This window comes from Acanthopagrus latus, chromosome 10 (assembly GCF_904848185.1).
Source record: "Acanthopagrus latus isolate v.2019 chromosome 10, fAcaLat1.1, whole genome shotgun sequence".
Taxonomy (NCBI): Eukaryota; Metazoa; Chordata; class Actinopteri; order Spariformes; family Sparidae; genus Acanthopagrus; species Acanthopagrus latus.
Window position 1 is genome coordinate 10,799,935 of NC_051048.1, and position 17,806 is coordinate 10,817,740.

The window sequence follows — 17,806 nt, forward strand, 5'->3', positions numbered from 1 at the left end:
GGCTCTGGCTACAATACTGCCCCTCCTCGACCTAAACATTTCTCTGGAGATGAAGCCAACTGCAGTGCCTTCCTGGTTCAGTGTGGTCTCCACTTAAAGCCACATCCAGCAGCGTTACACTCTGACCACTCCATGGTGGCTTATATCATCTCCCTTCTGTCCGGACACAGAGGCTAGGGCTACCGCTAAGTGGGCTTGTAATTCTTCCATTTGCCAGTCACTCGTGCTCCTCATGACCAAGACGCTGCTCATGCCCTGATGAGATTGGGACAGGGAGGGCATTCCTTAGCGGAGTAAGCCATTGAGTTCTGCACCCTGGCAGCTGACTCAAGTTGGACACTGCAGCGCCCCAGTGTTTGAGTCCAAGTTGTGGCCCTTTGTTGCACAGACCAGCTTAGCTTCCACCTGTTCTGGTCACCTCTGCACCTCTGGTATTGGGCTACACCCTGCTTGTGCAACACAACCCTCAGGTCGACTGAGCTTGGGAAGTCATTACTGGCTGGGGAGAGAATTGTGTCTCCAGTCACAAAGAGGGACTTCTCCTAGGTTCCCAAAAGCTTATGGGCGATTCAGTGGGCTGGGCAATCCCAACCTCACCGAGATCCAGATTAACCTGACTTCTCCTGCTACCACGAATTTAAAGAGGTATTCAACAAGGCCCGGTCTACATCCGCTGCCTTCTCACTACGACCACAACTGCGCCATCAACCTAACTCTAGCCCTGGCCATCCTCCTCTCCGGCAGGGAGTCTCTTGTACCATGTTCATCATCAAATCAAACAGCTGTTCTGGTGGCCTGCCATGGAGAAGGTGGCCACCTGCCCCATTTGTTCCAGGAATAAGTCACTCACTGACCAGCAGGTCACCTTCAACCCCCCCTGCTGGTTCCTCAACGCCCCTGGTCAGACATCACCTTGGACTTCATCGCTGGGCTTCCCCATTCTGAAGGTAACACCATATTACTCACTGTGGTGGGTATGTTTTCTAAGATGATGCATTTCGTTCCCATGCCTAAGTTACCCGCAGCCAAGGAGACAGCTGAGGCGCTGTTGCAACATGTTTTCCGTCTGCATGGTTTCCTTCAAACCTTCCTTCGTGGTTCAAGGGGGCATTCAGTTCTCTCATCGGACCCACAGTCAGCCTCACCTCTGGATACTTTCCCCAGTCCAACGGTCAAATGGAGAGGGTAAACCAGGAGAGCTAGAGAAGGGCCTCTGCTGTCTCATCTTGCCCCTCCTCTTGGTTTAAGAACCTTGTCTGGGTTGAATATGCTCATATCTCCCTGCCTTGCTCTGCCTCTGATCTCTCTGTCTTTTGATCCCTCATGTTTTCGGCCTGTTTTTGGACCACTCTGCCTCTGCCTAGCTCCTTGAGTACTGTTTGCCTGTTCTGTTTGGATTTCCTGTGTACCGACCTGTTTTCGCAAGTAAACACGTTAGTAAAACCCTGGACTGTTTTTTGAGTCAAGCTTTTGAGCTCAGAGACCTGTGCTAAGGTATTGTCAGTAACTCCAAGGCTGGCTAATGTAATCAGTAATGTGACAGGTAATTAGCATTGACATTTATCAAGTAGCCCAATGTCTGCACACGAAATAATCACTCACATTCGTCATATGATGGGAGCATTTGATTTCAAAATTTCTCTTCAAACTAGTTTGTCAATCAAATTGTAACTGTGAGTGAAGTTTCAAAGTGAATTTGCACTGGAAATCTCCTCCCCCATTTTTTGTTCAGCACTGTCAAACTCTGAGTTTCCAAAGCAGAGCCACAGTGGGAGAAGGATTTATATTTCTGTGCAAATAGAAATATTTTCAGTCGTTCAGGAAATTGCATTCTTGTTAAGGATTAGGAGCATTAACATCGACCCCTACTTTCATCCGATTCATTCGAACTCTCCCAGGCTGTATGTGTGTGTGCGTGCCTGTGTGCGTTGTTTGCTGGGACAGTAATTCACAGTAGTTCAGGCCAGGATACTTTTATAATCATACTTCCAACCAAGAATGAAAGCTTGAGGCCAGATTATGTCAGTTATTTTAACTGCTGTCACTCTGCTAGTATGCTATTGTAGGCATTCCCCGCGATTTCTCTGGAAACACACTTCCATTCGAGCTGGAAGGGAACGGCTCTGTGTCGCTCTCGCTCTCCCATTGTGAGATTTATTCCTGTCGTCCCCGCTCTGTGCTGACATTGTGCAGACACGCGTCTGTGTTTTCTCAAACATTTGCTGGATGGAGTAGCCATTAAACATAGCTCTGCTCGCAAAACAGCCCTGTTTTCAGGTTCTGAGGTGATGCTGAAAAGAAAGCTTTTATCTCCTCAGCTGAATTTTCCAGGCATAATACAGTGCAGTGCCACCTGTGCTGTTTTGTTTTGCAAAAAAAGTCAGACTTTTAGCTCTTTGGCTGCAGTTTGAATCCAAATAGTGTAATAATGACATGTGTAGACTCAGAGTGTTTGTTTTGTAAGTGTTTTTTGTGAACTCTGAAACGAACATGGAATCCTTCAACAATAAGTTTAAACTGTAGTGACGACAGAGACAAGCACAGTGAGCTGATGTGTGAGTCTTGTTCGGGTATGACTGACAGTCTGGTCAGCTTTTTACTTCCTCCCTTCATCTTTCAGATGCGTTTACTGACCATCTTCAGACGGACGAGCAGCGGATAATGAGTAAAAATATCCCCACCTTTATTTCTGTGTGTGTGTATATGTGCGTGTGTGTACTGATGACTCTTCCTGATTCATGTGTGCATGCCTGTTTGCATTTCATATAGTGCCTAAGGCATATTATCGTTACGTAATGCATGACTGTGTGTGTGATACGTGTGTATCTGCATTTTATACAGTATTGTGTGATTTGAATAATGTGCGAGCACCTTCTGTTTACCGTATGCATGTGTGTGTGCACATATTTGTGACTTTTTTCCCCCGATTGGTGTGTGATCTAGTTCATTTGATACAGTAAGTGTGAGTCTGTGTGGCCTGTGCACTGTGTATGGAAATGTTTAGCGCTAGTTGATTATCTGAGTGCAGTTTAGAGGGACTGGTTTACAACAGTGACCTGCTTATGTCAGCCGATGTGTTGTTTGATGAGATAGAGACAGCTTCAACGTCTGGCTCTCACTGTTTAAAGGAAAATGTTATCTTGGTTTATTACATGGCTTTTTACCCCATGCAAACATCCGCCGCAGTTTACAGGCCCATTTTCTGCTTCAGATTCTATGATGTTTAGTGTGCTTTTGTCGTGTTTTTTTTTTTTTTTTTTTCTGTTTTCGATTGTAGTGGTGGATCAGTGCAGTCATTTTGTGTGCCTCCGTTTTGGATTTGCCTCCAAATAAGTTGGCACAGTTTATGAATACAGGCTGTGTGCATTTTGCCATGCATTGAGCGTTTTTATAATTTTACAGTATCTGCATAGCATCTAGGCTTCCTCTCTAATCAAAAAGACATGGCAATCGATTTTTCTACAAAATGGAACCTTTAAAGTGCACTTTATCCGGAGACATGATTGCTGCCTTGCAAGGCTCCCCCAAACTTTGCTGCATTATCACTCCTACGCACCTTAAATTGACTTGCTGTCTTTCTCTCCATATACATATACTGCACATGATCCCTGACCACTCAGTCCAACCAGTGTGTTAGAGAAAGCCTTTCAATTATGTGGGCTCCGATCTTACCACAGGGGATGGACAAAGAGGATGGGAGGGTGGGTTATCAGAGTCTTTTTACAGGAGTTTCCTTTCAGATGCTGCATTCTGCTTTCTGCGCAGCGGCTGCAGGCACAATGTCTGTTGCTATTCCAGCTCTGTATGTTCATCACATTTACAAGTCTACAATGGTCCTGTTATAGTACTGTTTTAGTTTGGATGGTTTTATCCTTTGTGTCCATTGTTTCGACAGGTGGAGATGTACAGTTAAAGAGAGAGAAGCTGTGTGATGCAAAGACCTTTTTAAAGTGCTGTATTGTAGGCAACTGGATGTGTTTCAATTTCTTGAATGACATTCGACCACTCATCCAAGAAGCTCCTTCAGTTGTAACCAACTGGAGGGGAGTTTCAGGCTTTTAAACCCTGTGTGGGAGGGACTTTTAAACTCTGTGTTGGAGCGACAAAACAACCTCTCCAAAAACGTATGGCACAACACAGGAGAGTCAACTCCTCAGGTCAAGATTCTGCTGTCCACTTACATCTGAAGGAGAAAACAACAATGTAAACATCTTGGCCAGAGAAGACAGATGGTTTGAAAGACTAACGGAATCCATCTATGTCAAACTGGAACAACCTTTTTTGAACAGAGGCGGTGGCCTATGACATTGCTTATCGCCCACCCACCATGCAGTACTGAGTTTCCTCCCCAGACAGCTTAACAACCATTCACACCTGGACTTACCTAGCCCTAGGAACCCACATGACCCACAAGTGGGCCTAACGACTCTGAAACTCCGAGCTCACACAACGACTTGATAAGGACACTCCCACACAGAGTTCAAAAGCCTGCAACTCCCCTCCAGTCAGAGCTGAAGAAGCCCCTTGAATGAGAGGTGAAACGTCTTCAAGAAACCAAAACAAGTCCAGTTGCCTACAATACAGCGCTTAGAAATACCATGACCTCAATGACAGAGAACCTTCATCAACATGCAGACAAGTTGTGACCAGCTCGGCTCAGAAACACATTAAAAGTTACTTCAGGACTCAAAGAGCCTGAGGGACTTTCCTTTATGTGTGTCATACAGGTGTGCAGTGTAGGGTACAGATCACTGAAGTGATCTTTATGCACCTGTTTAGTAGTGCAAGGTTGTTGCTCCACATTCTAAAGCTGGTGAAAATGTGAATTCAGGATTTACTGGGCGTCAGTATAATTGAGTCTAAACTGATCATCAAATTAAATATGATGCATTTCAAGACAGACACATTTTTTGTCATTGGTGTTTTTTTTTATTTAGTTGTGATGGTCATAGCTCAGTGATTTTTATACAAAGTATAAATGTGTGTGCCTTTATGCCTCTTACATGTGTGTCTGTGACGTTATTTGACACTAGCAAATACACAAATTTAATCATTTGAATGTCGTGACCAGAAACATAGTGCTGTCCAGTCTGCCAGTCCAACCATTTTGTAGATATGCAAATATCTAGAAACTAGAACAACACTTGCGGTGGCCCTGTAAAACTTTAGATTTTAAACAACCCATAAATGCTTAACCATAATTTAGCCTTGCCAGACAGGTGCTCTAGGAGCTAACTTTTAAGTAGTTCTTGCTGCTCTTGCTAACAAATCATTGACTGTGGTGTCAAGACTGATTTTTAATTCAATTTTATGTATGTATATTAGTAGGCCTGTTTCAAAATGTTGGCTTATATTTTGACATGAAAAGTGGTCTTTGCTAGAAAAAAGTTGTTGATCACTGTACTGGATGGTTTTGCGAAAGATCTTGCATAACTAAGATGAATCCTAATGACCTTGGCAATCCTGACTTTTCACACAGTGCTACCAAGATTGCACTTTTTTGTAAGCTTTGGAGAGCCTTAACTGTACCACATAGGCGGACTCTGGAACCTGCCGATGACAACCCCATTATTTACGCTTCTTGTCAGACGACAACTTCTTTTTGGCTGTAGTAATTACACAAGCATCTTCATTATTTAAACCCAAGCTACTCTGTTTTCCAAGAACCTAACCAAGTAGTTTTCCTTGCTAATACCTGACCGAACTCTGACAGTAAGACCAAAGCTACTGTTCACCTGTTTCTGGTACACTGCAATGTGATGGTTGTTTATCTATGTCATTTTGGGAGTCATTGGCAATTGACCTACCCAGTGATTTCGATACGAAGGTGTGTTGGCTTAGTGCCACTTAACAATGCAAGCATAAATGTAGCAGGCTATTTCAGAGTGGACAGCATGGATACTAGAATAGTACGACATAAGAGAATTAATCTCAAGACACAGATTTCTTCAGTCATTTTTATAAAGTCTGCATGGCGCAATTAATTAAAAAGCTGCACAGTCAATAAACTCACCAGAAAAATGTGTCATCCCTGATCCGTGTTGAACAGGAGTTATATCGGGCTCAGGTCATAAGCAGCAAACACAGGACAGAAAATGGCAGGGGGATACAGAAGGAAAGAATGTAGAGATGAAATATACTGTGAAGATAGACTGTCGTCTCTGATTGGCTGTGCCGTAGTGTTGATGGGAGGCTTGAAGGGGGTTGGGGTGCTGCTTATGGGTTCCTCCCGGGAGGACCAGCCACCATCTGCCGGTAAGGTAACACCATCAGCGGGGGCCGAGTGTCCAGCCGAGGGGACACTGGAGACCGGCACAGCGAGGACAGACACAGAAGCTGAAAGCCATTAGACTCCCATCAATAAAATCCTGCAGCTAAGTGATTCACCGGATAATTGTTAATTATTTAAGTTAATTATTGCTAGGGTTGATTGTGAATTGTTTATTTGGAATTAGCAGCTTGATTACAGTGTACAGGCTAGATAAGGTCAAAAGAGGTGAACCAGTGAATGATTTGGGGTTAACTTGTAAAGACTTTGCAAAGGAATTTCTTAAATTTACTGAATTATATCCACCTCTGTATTTCAATGTTATATTTATACCTTATATATTCAGATTTAAAATTAGATTTGTTTGTGTCTACTCCTTGTTAGAGTTTGTGAAAATTGACCCATCTGCCTCTTTCTGGAGAATTCATGACTGCAGATGGGGCTAAAAGGTCTACACAAAACAGCACTGCATGAACCAAATATCTTCACAGAAATTAATTAAAAAAAAACTCTGTGTAGCCAGTTATCTGGAGATTAAGAATGTGCATTATGATGCAAAAGCTAAGAGAAATTGATGTGCACAACCTCCGTCTGTGAGTGCTCAGCAGTGGGTTATTTTTTAACTGACACGAGTACGCCTAGTCCAACTATTGCGTGCCATGTTACACATACAGTAACAGAAGACAGCAGCTCCAAGCGCACCATGAGGTCAACCAACAGGACAGACAATTCATTTCTGACCACTTTGCACCATATCAGATCAGGGCTTCCATAGGATAGCAAGGCCATCTGTCTCTCACACGAGTGGCCACAACTGAAGCGCACTCGCAACCATAACGTTTAAGTGAGTAAAAAGCGAAATATCAGTTTGTTTTGGCCTGTTATGTACTGTTGACCTTTAATTTTCATGTACCATTTTGAATCCTAGTGTAGGCATACAAATGAACAAATTCCAAGTTGAAAACTCATATCCAATTTATAGCGTCAGCTGTTGTTACAGTAGGCTTGTAAAATAGATATACAATTGTTTTTATTTTTTATTTGATTACTAAAATATGTATTTATTTATTTATGTGTAGGCAACAAAACATATTTTTATTGGACCTATTTAAGACTCTAGATTTTCTTTTCCTTAGAAGAACCAGGCTTGTTTTTCCCCCATGCTTCCAGTCTATATGCTGAGCTCAGCTAACCATAGCCTGATTTCTTACACTTCATCTAGAGTTTTAGAATTTCATTTTGTTGGAATTATTATATGCAAACTTCAACTACTAAAGCACCGTAGATACATCAGAGGGTTGCTTTAGAGAATAATGCTGCATATAAAATGAGATGAAATAAGTGGCGTCAGGTTGAACAGTAAATTCATTATGTGCCACTGAGTCTCTGATTGTACCTCCGACTACAAGGTCACCCAGGTGGTGTGGACTCACTGATCTCCCTCCCTCTATTGGGGGAATACTAGGGACACGAAAATCTCTGTCAGCATAACTGACATGTTATCGTGCCCTTACTGTATGTTCAGTGGCCGTGTGGTTTTAATCGGATGCGCTTGGCATTTTTTTTTTTTTCGCCTGGTTGTTCAAAATGAGCAGCCAGCGGTGAGAGCTGACGCAGCGGACTGTGAGCTGACTGGCTGTCGCAGCTGCAGTGTCTCTGGGCTCACTTAGCAGGGCGGACAGACCGGGTGGTGAGGCAGCGCCAGGGCAGCACGTCTGTCCACAGAGTTGCTTCAGAGGATATGTGACCCCAAGAGTAGCAACAGAAGAACAGAAGCTAGTAATTTGAAAAAAAGAAAAAGAAAAATGGGCTGGACCTGACATTGTGGCATGTAGCATTGTTAGTTGTTAACCGCATGGGAACGTCTGCCTAACATTCCCAAAATGTTTCTCTTGACATTGTCAGTGTTTATAGTATGAAGACCGTTTTTAAAGCGGTGGCACAAGAGAGATTTAAGATGATGCCATATACATCTGCACAAATGTTATATGACGAATGAATAAAACAGAATGCAGCCCCAGATGCTTTTGAACCAGGCAATGTGCCTTGCAAAGATGTTTTCGTTAAAGGCACACTCCACCAGTTTTACACCACAACATTTGTGTTTACATACGACCGGCACAACTACAGTAAGGAAGTGCTGTATGCTTTTTCTTTCTTTTTTTTTTTTTCCTTCTTTCTTTTCTTATGTCTGGTGACATCACAGCAATGTTATTAATTGTTATGTGGTATTAATCTCGGGATTAGATTCACAGGCTGCACGTTTTGAACGCAGAGCCTGTGTTACAAAGACAGGCAGTGGAGTTTTGAGAGAGGCAGAAAAAGGAAATAAGTGCCTGCGTTCGTAGCGCCCTACATCATAAAGAATGAGAGAGAGGGGGTCGTCTATGGCTTCTCTCTCTCTCTCTCTCTCTCTCTCTCTCCCTCTCGCTCTCTCTCTCTCCCCCCTCTCTCTCTCTCTCTCCAATAGTCTCTTCACCAACTAGGAAGCGCACAGTCACCGCTCCATGATTCGCGCACCGACCGGCCTGCCCCCGCGCACCTCTCTCCTCGAGCCGCTCTCTCTGTCCGTCTCTCTGCCGGTCTGTCCGTCCGTCCGACCGTCCGTCCGTCCTCGTCCACACCATTCGGTAGCGGATCTTCCGTGTGTAGATGTAGACGGTAACCGGAGCTCTCACAGTGGGAGACGGCTGTCGCCTTTTTGCGCCATGGATGACCGCTGTTCCCCGGAAAGAGAGAGGATGGAAGCGTGGCTGGACGACCACTTGGAGTTCACTCACTCCTACTTTATCAGGAAGGCGTCAAGGTAAAAGAAAGAGGGAGGTGTGTGTGTAAGTGTATATGTGTGTGTGTGTGCTCCCTCAGTGTGGACACTGAAGCTGATACTGACCGTGAGAGTGTAGTTTCCACAATTTCCTCTGTTAGTTTAGGCTGTTTTTGTGCAGCGCATCACTTTTGCCTTCACTTGGCTGTGTAACCACACACATCTGACACCTAACAGTCAGAAATCCTTTCCCGGCAGAACACTGGGGGTCTTTAAGTTCCACCCTGTTCCTGGGAGACCCCCTCTGTGTCCCGTCCCCCCCCGGCTCAGGTAGCGTACCTGCAGAGCTGGTGCTCCCTCCTGTCACAGCCCGGCTTCTGTTACATCCACCTCACAATCGGCCTGCGGTTGCACAGAGAGCCCCTTTAATCATTAACTTTTACAGCTGCCAATGGTTCAGTTTAATTCTCAGCCCATACTGCTGGATAGGTCCAGGGCGATAATTATACAGCCTTCCTGCAGAGGTGCCGGGGCCATAAATGAAATTACTTTTTTTTTTTTTTTCTCTCTACTGTGGTAGCCTCTTTCGCTCTAGACCTCAGAGAGCGTGGCAAGGTGCAAATGATCTATTTAATTTCCTCAGCAAACACAGATCCCTAAATCAGTCTCGGGCAGTTGGAGCTATATAAGGCAATTTTTGTTTTTTGTGCACAGGGCACTTCATCAGAGACCCTTCAGACCCATTTATCCCACTCTGAGCCACCATGGCGACTTCGCTTAAGTTTTCCTTTCATCTACCAACTTCCAACACACATCATCTCAAATGCCACCCCCCCCCCCCAATCTCCAAATACTTTCCACCATCAGAGGACACAGTCTGCTGCTTTTGACCGCCTTATGAGAGCAAGAAGAAGTTGATTGACCCGGACGCAAAGACGACTGCACACGTCAGCCGTTCTGCTGTTCTGGTTGAGAGGCATCTCTAAGAGCGGTATTGATTCAGCCACACCTCCGCTGGATACATTAGGGTCGGCTCTGTGGGGAAGCCGGCGGCTCGATGGGAGACGGAGCTAAGGAGAAGTCAACCTGACTGGCAGATATAACGGGCCGTTCTTCTGTGGCGCCTGAAGTTTTCTTTTCTTTTTTTGTTTTTTTTGCCGTGGCTCAGGTCCCAAGGTATCGTGGTTAATCTCGTGACTTTTTCTCGAGATTGTGGCCTTCCGTTCAGCTGAACAGAGACTTTGGCTGGTGCGAAAAAACACCAGTAGGAATCAAGTGACCTACAGCTGAAAACACAGAGGAGCATGCTCGAAAATGTGTGTGTGTGTGTGTTCGTGTTGTAGGAGTTGATTAGACAATGTGTTGGCTGATTAGAGAGCTTCTCCGTAATCACATCCAATTTACTTTCCACACACAAACCTACACTGTCTCTCACACATGCAAACACACACACACACACACACACATATGCATACACGCGCACATATTAGATTTGTTCCAGCAAATATTCAGAGGGCTTTCAGTCAACAGTGAAATTAGTTAATCACATAGTATTAACTGTGCCTGCGTTTGCTTTCATCACGCGTCATTCGCTTTATCTGAGATTTTCCTTGGATCATTTTCCTCGTGATGACACTGCCGGTTGTGTCGGTGTCATCATTTGCTGTGCTCTTGCTGTGTTAGACGGTGTTATATTCTCTCCATTTTCCCAGCAATTTAACCCGAAAGCCGTCACCAATAAGTTCTTGTAACCGCAAATAAGTGTTTACTTCCTTAATCTCAAGGTTTATCCTTGATCCAGAACTAAATTTTGTGTGTTTGCTGTTTGGTGCTGAGCAGGTGGCGTACCATGGATCCATGTGGACGGGGAGAGCAGTGAGAGCCAAAAACCAAAAAAAGTTCGACCAAATTAAGTAAATTATGGCAATTTGCTGAGAGAATCTCGAAGCCCCTACAATGAACGTTCATTTTTTAATGCCTCGTTTCAAGTACAGATGGGCAATACGCCGCACACAGCACCGGTGTTGCATGGAGACATTCAAGAAAAACACAATTCCAAAAGACGAAAGAACATATAGCGCAAGCTCAAGACACCATCAAAGATATATGTGCAAATCAAATGCACAAAGAAAAACTCTCAAACGCGTCAGATCACATACTTAGAGAGTTAAAAAAAAAAAGACGGGCAGAGATGTGATGGGCAGAAAGACTTGTGAGATGATGCGTTGTGTATACTGACTCCAGTGTTGGGAGTTCACAGCCTACGATCCCATATGCTCTAGTGATTATTCTGTCCACTTTCTTTGCTGTACGTTTTGATGTTTTCCTGTACCATACAGTGATTGACAGTGACAGGATGCTTTGAATTATTGCTGTGTGAAAATTGAAGCGGTGGCCTTTGTCTGGCTGTGGTTTTTTTTTGGAGCTGTCTCATAAAGTCTCTGTTGGACTTTCATTGTTTGATAATTGGCCTCGACGACCCCTTTCAGCAAGGGTGGGCTGGTTCAAGGTCGGAGACGTGTCGCGCCGGCTCATTAACGGCCCGGTCGCTGATCTCCGTTACCTGTGTCGGTGGAATATACACTGCTGCTAAGTTCACTGATTCAAACTCTTCGGGAGGCAGCATGGTCCGTGCAGAAAAGTCGATTTGTTACACCAGTGGTCACTGATCGTGAAGCAAATACTGCTTCCTCTGGGTTTTTGGCTGAGAGCCTCCAACATGTCGGCTCGCTATAATGTGAAGCCAATGGGGGTACACCACTGAGTCCGCAAATCATCCAGCCATGTCTCTGTCAGGCAAATTGCGGGGCATTTCTAAAAGACCAGATTGGGTTGGATCAGCAGCAGGAGTTCATCAAACTTGTTCCTGAATGATCGGATGTTTGTGAGCTACAGAGCTGGTAACGGTGGTTTGAAGTGACTCCTGTGTTTGTTTGTATCTCTCCAGGTAGAGAGCGGATATAAGGGTATAATCCATAGCGAACTATTCTGATACCCAGTAGTTCGTTTCCTTCATATGTATACGATGGCAAAGTAGAACTTTGTTTTAGTGCCACACTAAACTCTGATTACAGAGCAGCTTCTTCCCGCCGACTGCAAGATTTCTATCGAGATCCCCAGCAATTTGAATTTTTATGACTTATTCAATTTGGATATGTTGGGATCTGACCCGGAGATGGGATTTAAGAATAACACCTTTATTGAAATAGCCAACATTCTTGCTTGTTTGCTTAGAGCAAACAAGTCTTTTGTTGCAAGTCCGAGTCAAGCCTCAGGTCTTATGTCACAACTCCTTTCCTTCAGAGTTAACTGTATTTTGCCTTGTAATATCAACACACAGCTACAACACAGAGCAGGTACTGAGGTTCTACTTACCGACCTACCTACCATTTTTACAGTCATGGCAAAGCCATTGCTACGTAATCAAATGTGGCGAGCCAACACCCATCGTTTCAGAATATTCAGCTAAGGCCAATCTAATCAAGCAAGCTAATGTTAAATAGCTTGTTATACTGAGCTAAACATGTTTACTAAGGTTGATGCTAGGATGGATGGGCTGGATGGACACTACGCAGTGAAACAGCTTCTCACAGCAGCAGTGTTGAAGAGTTTCCGGCAGAGATTTCAGCATGAAGGATTGAAGGAACTGTATCTCACCGCACTTGCGCTATTACATATTCTCCAGTCTTGCCTTGATACAGAGGATCGCCAGCTGCAGTTGCCCCAGAAAACACGCCATCCTCGCAGCTGTGTCTGTGAGCTTAGGCAAAGCAGAAAGACCAGGTGTACGCGTTTCAGACCCACCGAACTTGGACGCAGAAAACGTTACTTAATTTTGGCGGCACTGCCCCTGGGACATCCAGCCAGCCGGTCTGCTCTCTTGAGCCCAGAGACTGTCCGGCAGCAAAGGAAGAGGAAGAGTGTAACCCAAGACGAGAAGTAGCAGGTTGTTCAAGCTGGACTGCGACAGCCAAAAAGATGGCGAGTTTAGGGGGGAAACTTTAGATCACAGTCCCGGGTGATAGTACCACTCCTGCTTGCTGTTTGTGATACAAACCAACCGCAATCGAAACTTCACATAAGTTACGTTACACAGTCTCTATGTCTGACTCACAAATTTGACCAATGGCAACCGAACAACCAAATGAAATAAATGGCAGCCTAAAGCTAAACTTCATTTTTATCTGTAACAATTTGGACATTCCCAAGGCAAAATAGAAATAGATTAAAAAAAAAAAATGTTGTTAATAAAAACCAACTGTAATGGTGAAGTGCAAAAAGGAAGGTGATAAATATACAGCTGCTAGCTTGGAAAGCTACTTCTGACCTGGCTATATGACAATAATGCTTGATAAGGCGCTAGTGGCTTTAAAAGGGGAGCGAAACTGCCTGACCAGCTCAACAATGCGGCTCCAGATGGCCAGTCCACCACTGCACCGGGTCAAATATCCAGACAGCGCCTGACGCTGAAAGCTCTTTGGACTGTAGGAAACTATTTCGAGGAAAATATAAGTTTGCTTTCTTCCTTTGCATTCCACTCTGGAATGCAGACATAGTCGGGCACCGCGACAGTGCTGCGATGGACAACTGCGGTCACTGCATGTTAAAAAAAAACAAAAAACTGCGATGAAGCTGTGGGATGATTGTATTATGTTACTTTTTGCTGACATTGACCATTTTAAGTGGCGGCCTGGAAACTGGCAGTAGAGGCCGCTTCCAAAATGAATATGCAGGAAAAACCCTGATGTTGTTAGTATGGACTCACCCATCTTCAGACTCCCTAGACGATTAGTTTATTTCCCATACAAAGGATAATCTTAAAGGCCGTGTATCAAGGCAATGCTGTTGTCACATGATCCTTTACATATCATAGTAGAGATGGGATGGGACAGATGAGATGAGAGATTTGTGTTCTTGTGCACTTTTGTGTTTTGTGTTCAACCAGTGTGTTGTCGTGGGTATTTACTCTTTTGTTCAATATGTCCTCTTTTCACGACCTGTCAGGAATCAAATGGTTGTACAGTGATAGTGAGCGGTGTCTAGTCTTCATTAATAAGGTCTGTTAGTCATGAACTACATTAATCTGTGTTAGGTGATACTGTGCTTACATACTTTGCAGCCCACAGTAAATCTGTAACAGCTGTACAGATGCTATATCTTCTGTTGTAGCGAGGCCAAGTGTCTCATACAGTTTGCTCTCTGTTTCCACAGGGAGATGGTAAATGCCTGGTTCGCTGAGCGCGTCCACTCCATCCAGCCATCTGCCTCCAAAGAAAATCCTCCACAGCAGCGGGCCCACCAATCCTCCGCAGACTCCACCGCCCCCTCTGCCTCCACCATACTCCCACCCACCGTCAGCCTCCTGGACAGCCGCTGTCCATCTCCGGCCACGGTCTCCAGCCCGGCCCCCGGGACCCCGACTCGCAAAATCTCAGCATCAGAGTTCGACCGCCCACTCAGACCCATTGTGGTCAAAGACTCTGAGGGCTCCCTGACGTTCCTGAGCGACGCCGACCGCGACACCGTCCCCCTCAGGGGCTCAGTGATGGGTGAGGGTGGTGTCAGCGGGGGGGGTAACGGAGGCGGATGCGCCGGGACGGGTAGTGGCAGCGGGGGCGACCGCTGCGCCAGGCTGCTGGAGCTGGTGAAGGATGTGTCGAGTCATCTGGACGTGACAGCACTCTGCCACAAGATCTTCCTCCACATCAACGAGTTGATCGCTGCAGACCGTTACTCGCTGTTCCTGGTAGGAATGAAATGGGCTGTGGGTTACACTTTTTTTTAAGATTCTCACTGGTTCGACTGATCAGCCAGGGCAAGAGGAAGTGAGACATAAGACTGGAGAGTAAATATGAGCGCTGGTGAAACATCTTTTAAAAAGTCATTACAACCATTATAGTGTATTATTGTAGTTGAACATTTTCAGCTGTCATGTTGGTGCCAGTTTGTTTTGGCTATTCGTTTGTAGATTACAGTTATGATGGACATCAATTAGAAAACCCTTCACCCCTACTCGTTTTTAAATAGAGAGTGGGGGGCATGATTAATAGTCATACGTAGTAATTACCATCGCAACCAGAGTTCCGTTCCAGCATCAACAAGACGAGCATGCAGTATCGATAGCAGAGATATTAGCATGGGCAAGCAATAGCATGAATATGTCATTAAACAGAAGTATTCGTAGTGTATTGAGGAGCTGCTGAGTTTATTCATTGTCAAAACTGTAACCTGTACTGTAACATTTACTGCCACTAGACCACTACTCTGCTAAACTTTCCTCTCTGCTCTGAAAGGGCTCTGAAAAATATGAAATATCAAAAAAAAATAAATAAATAAAAATCAAAATACACTGGAGGGGAACTTTAACTGAGAGGATTTATATCCAGAGGCATTTGAATACAGCCACTTTTCTTAAGTGCGCCACAAGTCGTATTTTTGACAATACAAACATCTCACAGCATGCTTGGTAGGCATTCATGGTTTCTGCCATAAAGCTATTTAAATTATAGCAGTTACTGTCTGTCAGGAAGAAGCATGGTTATCTGAGGTGAACCTCGGCCGAAATCAACTTTTTTTTTTTTTTCAGTCAAAGCTACCAGTACCAACTTACTGTTTTACTATCACCATAGAAACCTTTGATTCCAAGCGGGAGCTGAGACAGATTTGCCAGCGAGTGCAGATTAACGCACATGTACAAACGCAGTGAGACAGGCCCATGTAAGCCTGCACACTGGCCACACAAAGACACAAATGCAGCAGAAAAAAAAAAGCAAGGAAGCATTTTGTATGGCTTATTTCTTTACCACTTTTCCAACGACTTATACTAAATGTAACTATTATCTGCTCATTCATTCTTAAAAGCGGAAACTCCACAAGAATATTAATGTTTAGGTGCGTTGTGAAATGTGTTCAACTTTTCAATCCCAATCATAGTAACTGACTAGACTTGAGTCTATAGTATATGTTCAACCCTTCAGTCTCGCCCCACCATTGACTCTCCATACTCTTCAGATTTAACTTCGAATAAATGAAACCCACCAGCTGAAGTCGGCTTTAGCTTTCAGCAAAAAATTGCAAAGCAGTGTGAAGAGTCACCCCTCTCTGGGGCCTCGCCGCCTCGCCATACCTTAACATAGAAAGCGAGTCAAAGATTTAACTGACTTGCGACTTTGTCGCCCTAAATGGTCGTAGTTTACATTTCAGGAGATTTCTGGTCTGATTTTTGATTTTGATGTAATGGGTGTGTGCCTGTGATACTGCTCAGACTGAGCTCTTCTCTCTTCCTGCCTTCTCTCAGCTATTTGTTTTCTCTTTGCTCTGTACATTCCACAATTTTCACTTCTCATATTTCAATATAAAACTGTCAGTCTAATATCCATGGCCACCCGCTTATTGAGCCGTCAGCTGCTACTACAGATTTTATTGAGACTACTAAAGATTTTACCACTACCACCACCAATACTGATATATACTACTAGGCTACTACTACCACTACTACTATTACATCTTACACCACGAATGCTACCCCCTCTACTGCTAATTGAGTTTTGTGTGGTAGATAAGAGCTATTAAGTACTACTAAGTGTCTTGTCTGATATCCCTGGCTACTAACCCCTCAAAAGTAATCCTTTTGTCTGCCATTTTGGCTGTCTTTCTCTCTCAGACAAACTCATGCACTGTGTCTGGCTGATGAACCAAAATGACAGAGCTTCCTCTTAATCTCTTAATTCTTAGTGCTGGCAACATTAGTATTGGAATATGGACCAAGATTCAGGCAAAATACCTTGAGAAATTCTCTAGCTTTAACATTGGAAACTCTAGGGTTATTTGGATAGTTTACACCTGTCTGTGTAAGGGCTAAAATACTGGTAATTAACCCAATAATTCTAGTATGCTCAACTCAAAGCTATTAGCCAAAAAGCTAACATGGTAATGTCTTACTCTATAATCTTTTGCTGGTGAGTCATAGAGTTACGTATAGTGTAAACACACTGGCCTCTTCAGAAGACCAAGTGAGAGGCCGAAGACACTGGTGTGTATTCCCGCAAAACCACAGCTCAGACACCACCGAAAACAGACATTATCCATCATTACTAGCTTTGCTGTTTTAAATCTGTTGTGTGACAACATCCTGTTGTGTGTCTGTGTGTGTGTGTGGTGGTCACAGGTGGGCGAGGACAGCTGCAACAGGAAGTTCTTGGTGAGCCGCCTCTTCGATGTAGCCGAGGGTTCCACACTGGAGGAGTCCTCCAGTAGCTGCATCCGGCTCGAGTGGAACAAGGGCATCGTGGGACATGTAGCCGCCACGGGACAGCCACTCAATATCAGGAACGCTTATGAGGTGAGGATGCCATATGGTTTTGCTGCTTTTATTACATTGCAGGGGGCAGAGTGAATGCTGGTGGAGCCTGTAAAGAGGCGGGTTTTCTTTGGATGCGTTTGGTGAGTTCGTGAGACCATGCAAGGGCAAGTAGGTCAAAGTGATCCTGGGGGGGGGGTTCATCTTTACAAGCCACACAGACATACACGCACTCACATACAAACACACACACACACACACACACACACCCTTCTTATTCTTCACTCAGTAGCCGCGGTGTCCGGTGACATTTTGACCCCTGACAGTTTCAGTCTGGCGACCTTCTGAGTGATCAGGTTTCAACACAATGTCGCTCTCCCGCTTAAATCAATGATCAAACCGACCTGACTTGAAATGTATCATCAATGATTTGGTTTGTCCTTCTTTTACAAAAAAAGGGAGCAACAGCGGGGGG

General features: G+C 44.5%; 1 protein-coding gene across 5 annotated transcripts in view; it reads left to right on the plus strand.

The window, feature by feature from the left end:
• The window catches only part of pde5ab (phosphodiesterase 5A, cGMP-specific, b), a 73,076-nt gene that overhangs the window by 12,458 nt on the left and 42,812 nt on the right, over positions 1 to 17,806 (plus strand). For 2 of the 5 annotated variants that reach the window (XM_037112900.1, XM_037112901.1), the window contains exons 1-3: positions 8,703 to 9,074; positions 14,244 to 14,778; positions 17,200 to 17,373. In XM_037112900.1, coding sequence (XP_036968795.1) covers positions 8,776 to 9,074; positions 14,244 to 14,778; positions 17,200 to 17,373 — 1,008 coding nt within the window. In that variant the 5' untranslated portion in view covers positions 8,703 to 8,775. Of the gene's footprint in view, positions 1 to 2,620; positions 2,666 to 8,702; positions 9,075 to 14,243; positions 14,779 to 17,199; positions 17,374 to 17,806 lie in introns of those variants that run through there. The other 3 variants (XM_037112902.1, XM_037112904.1, XM_037112903.1) reach the window with 2 other exon arrangements.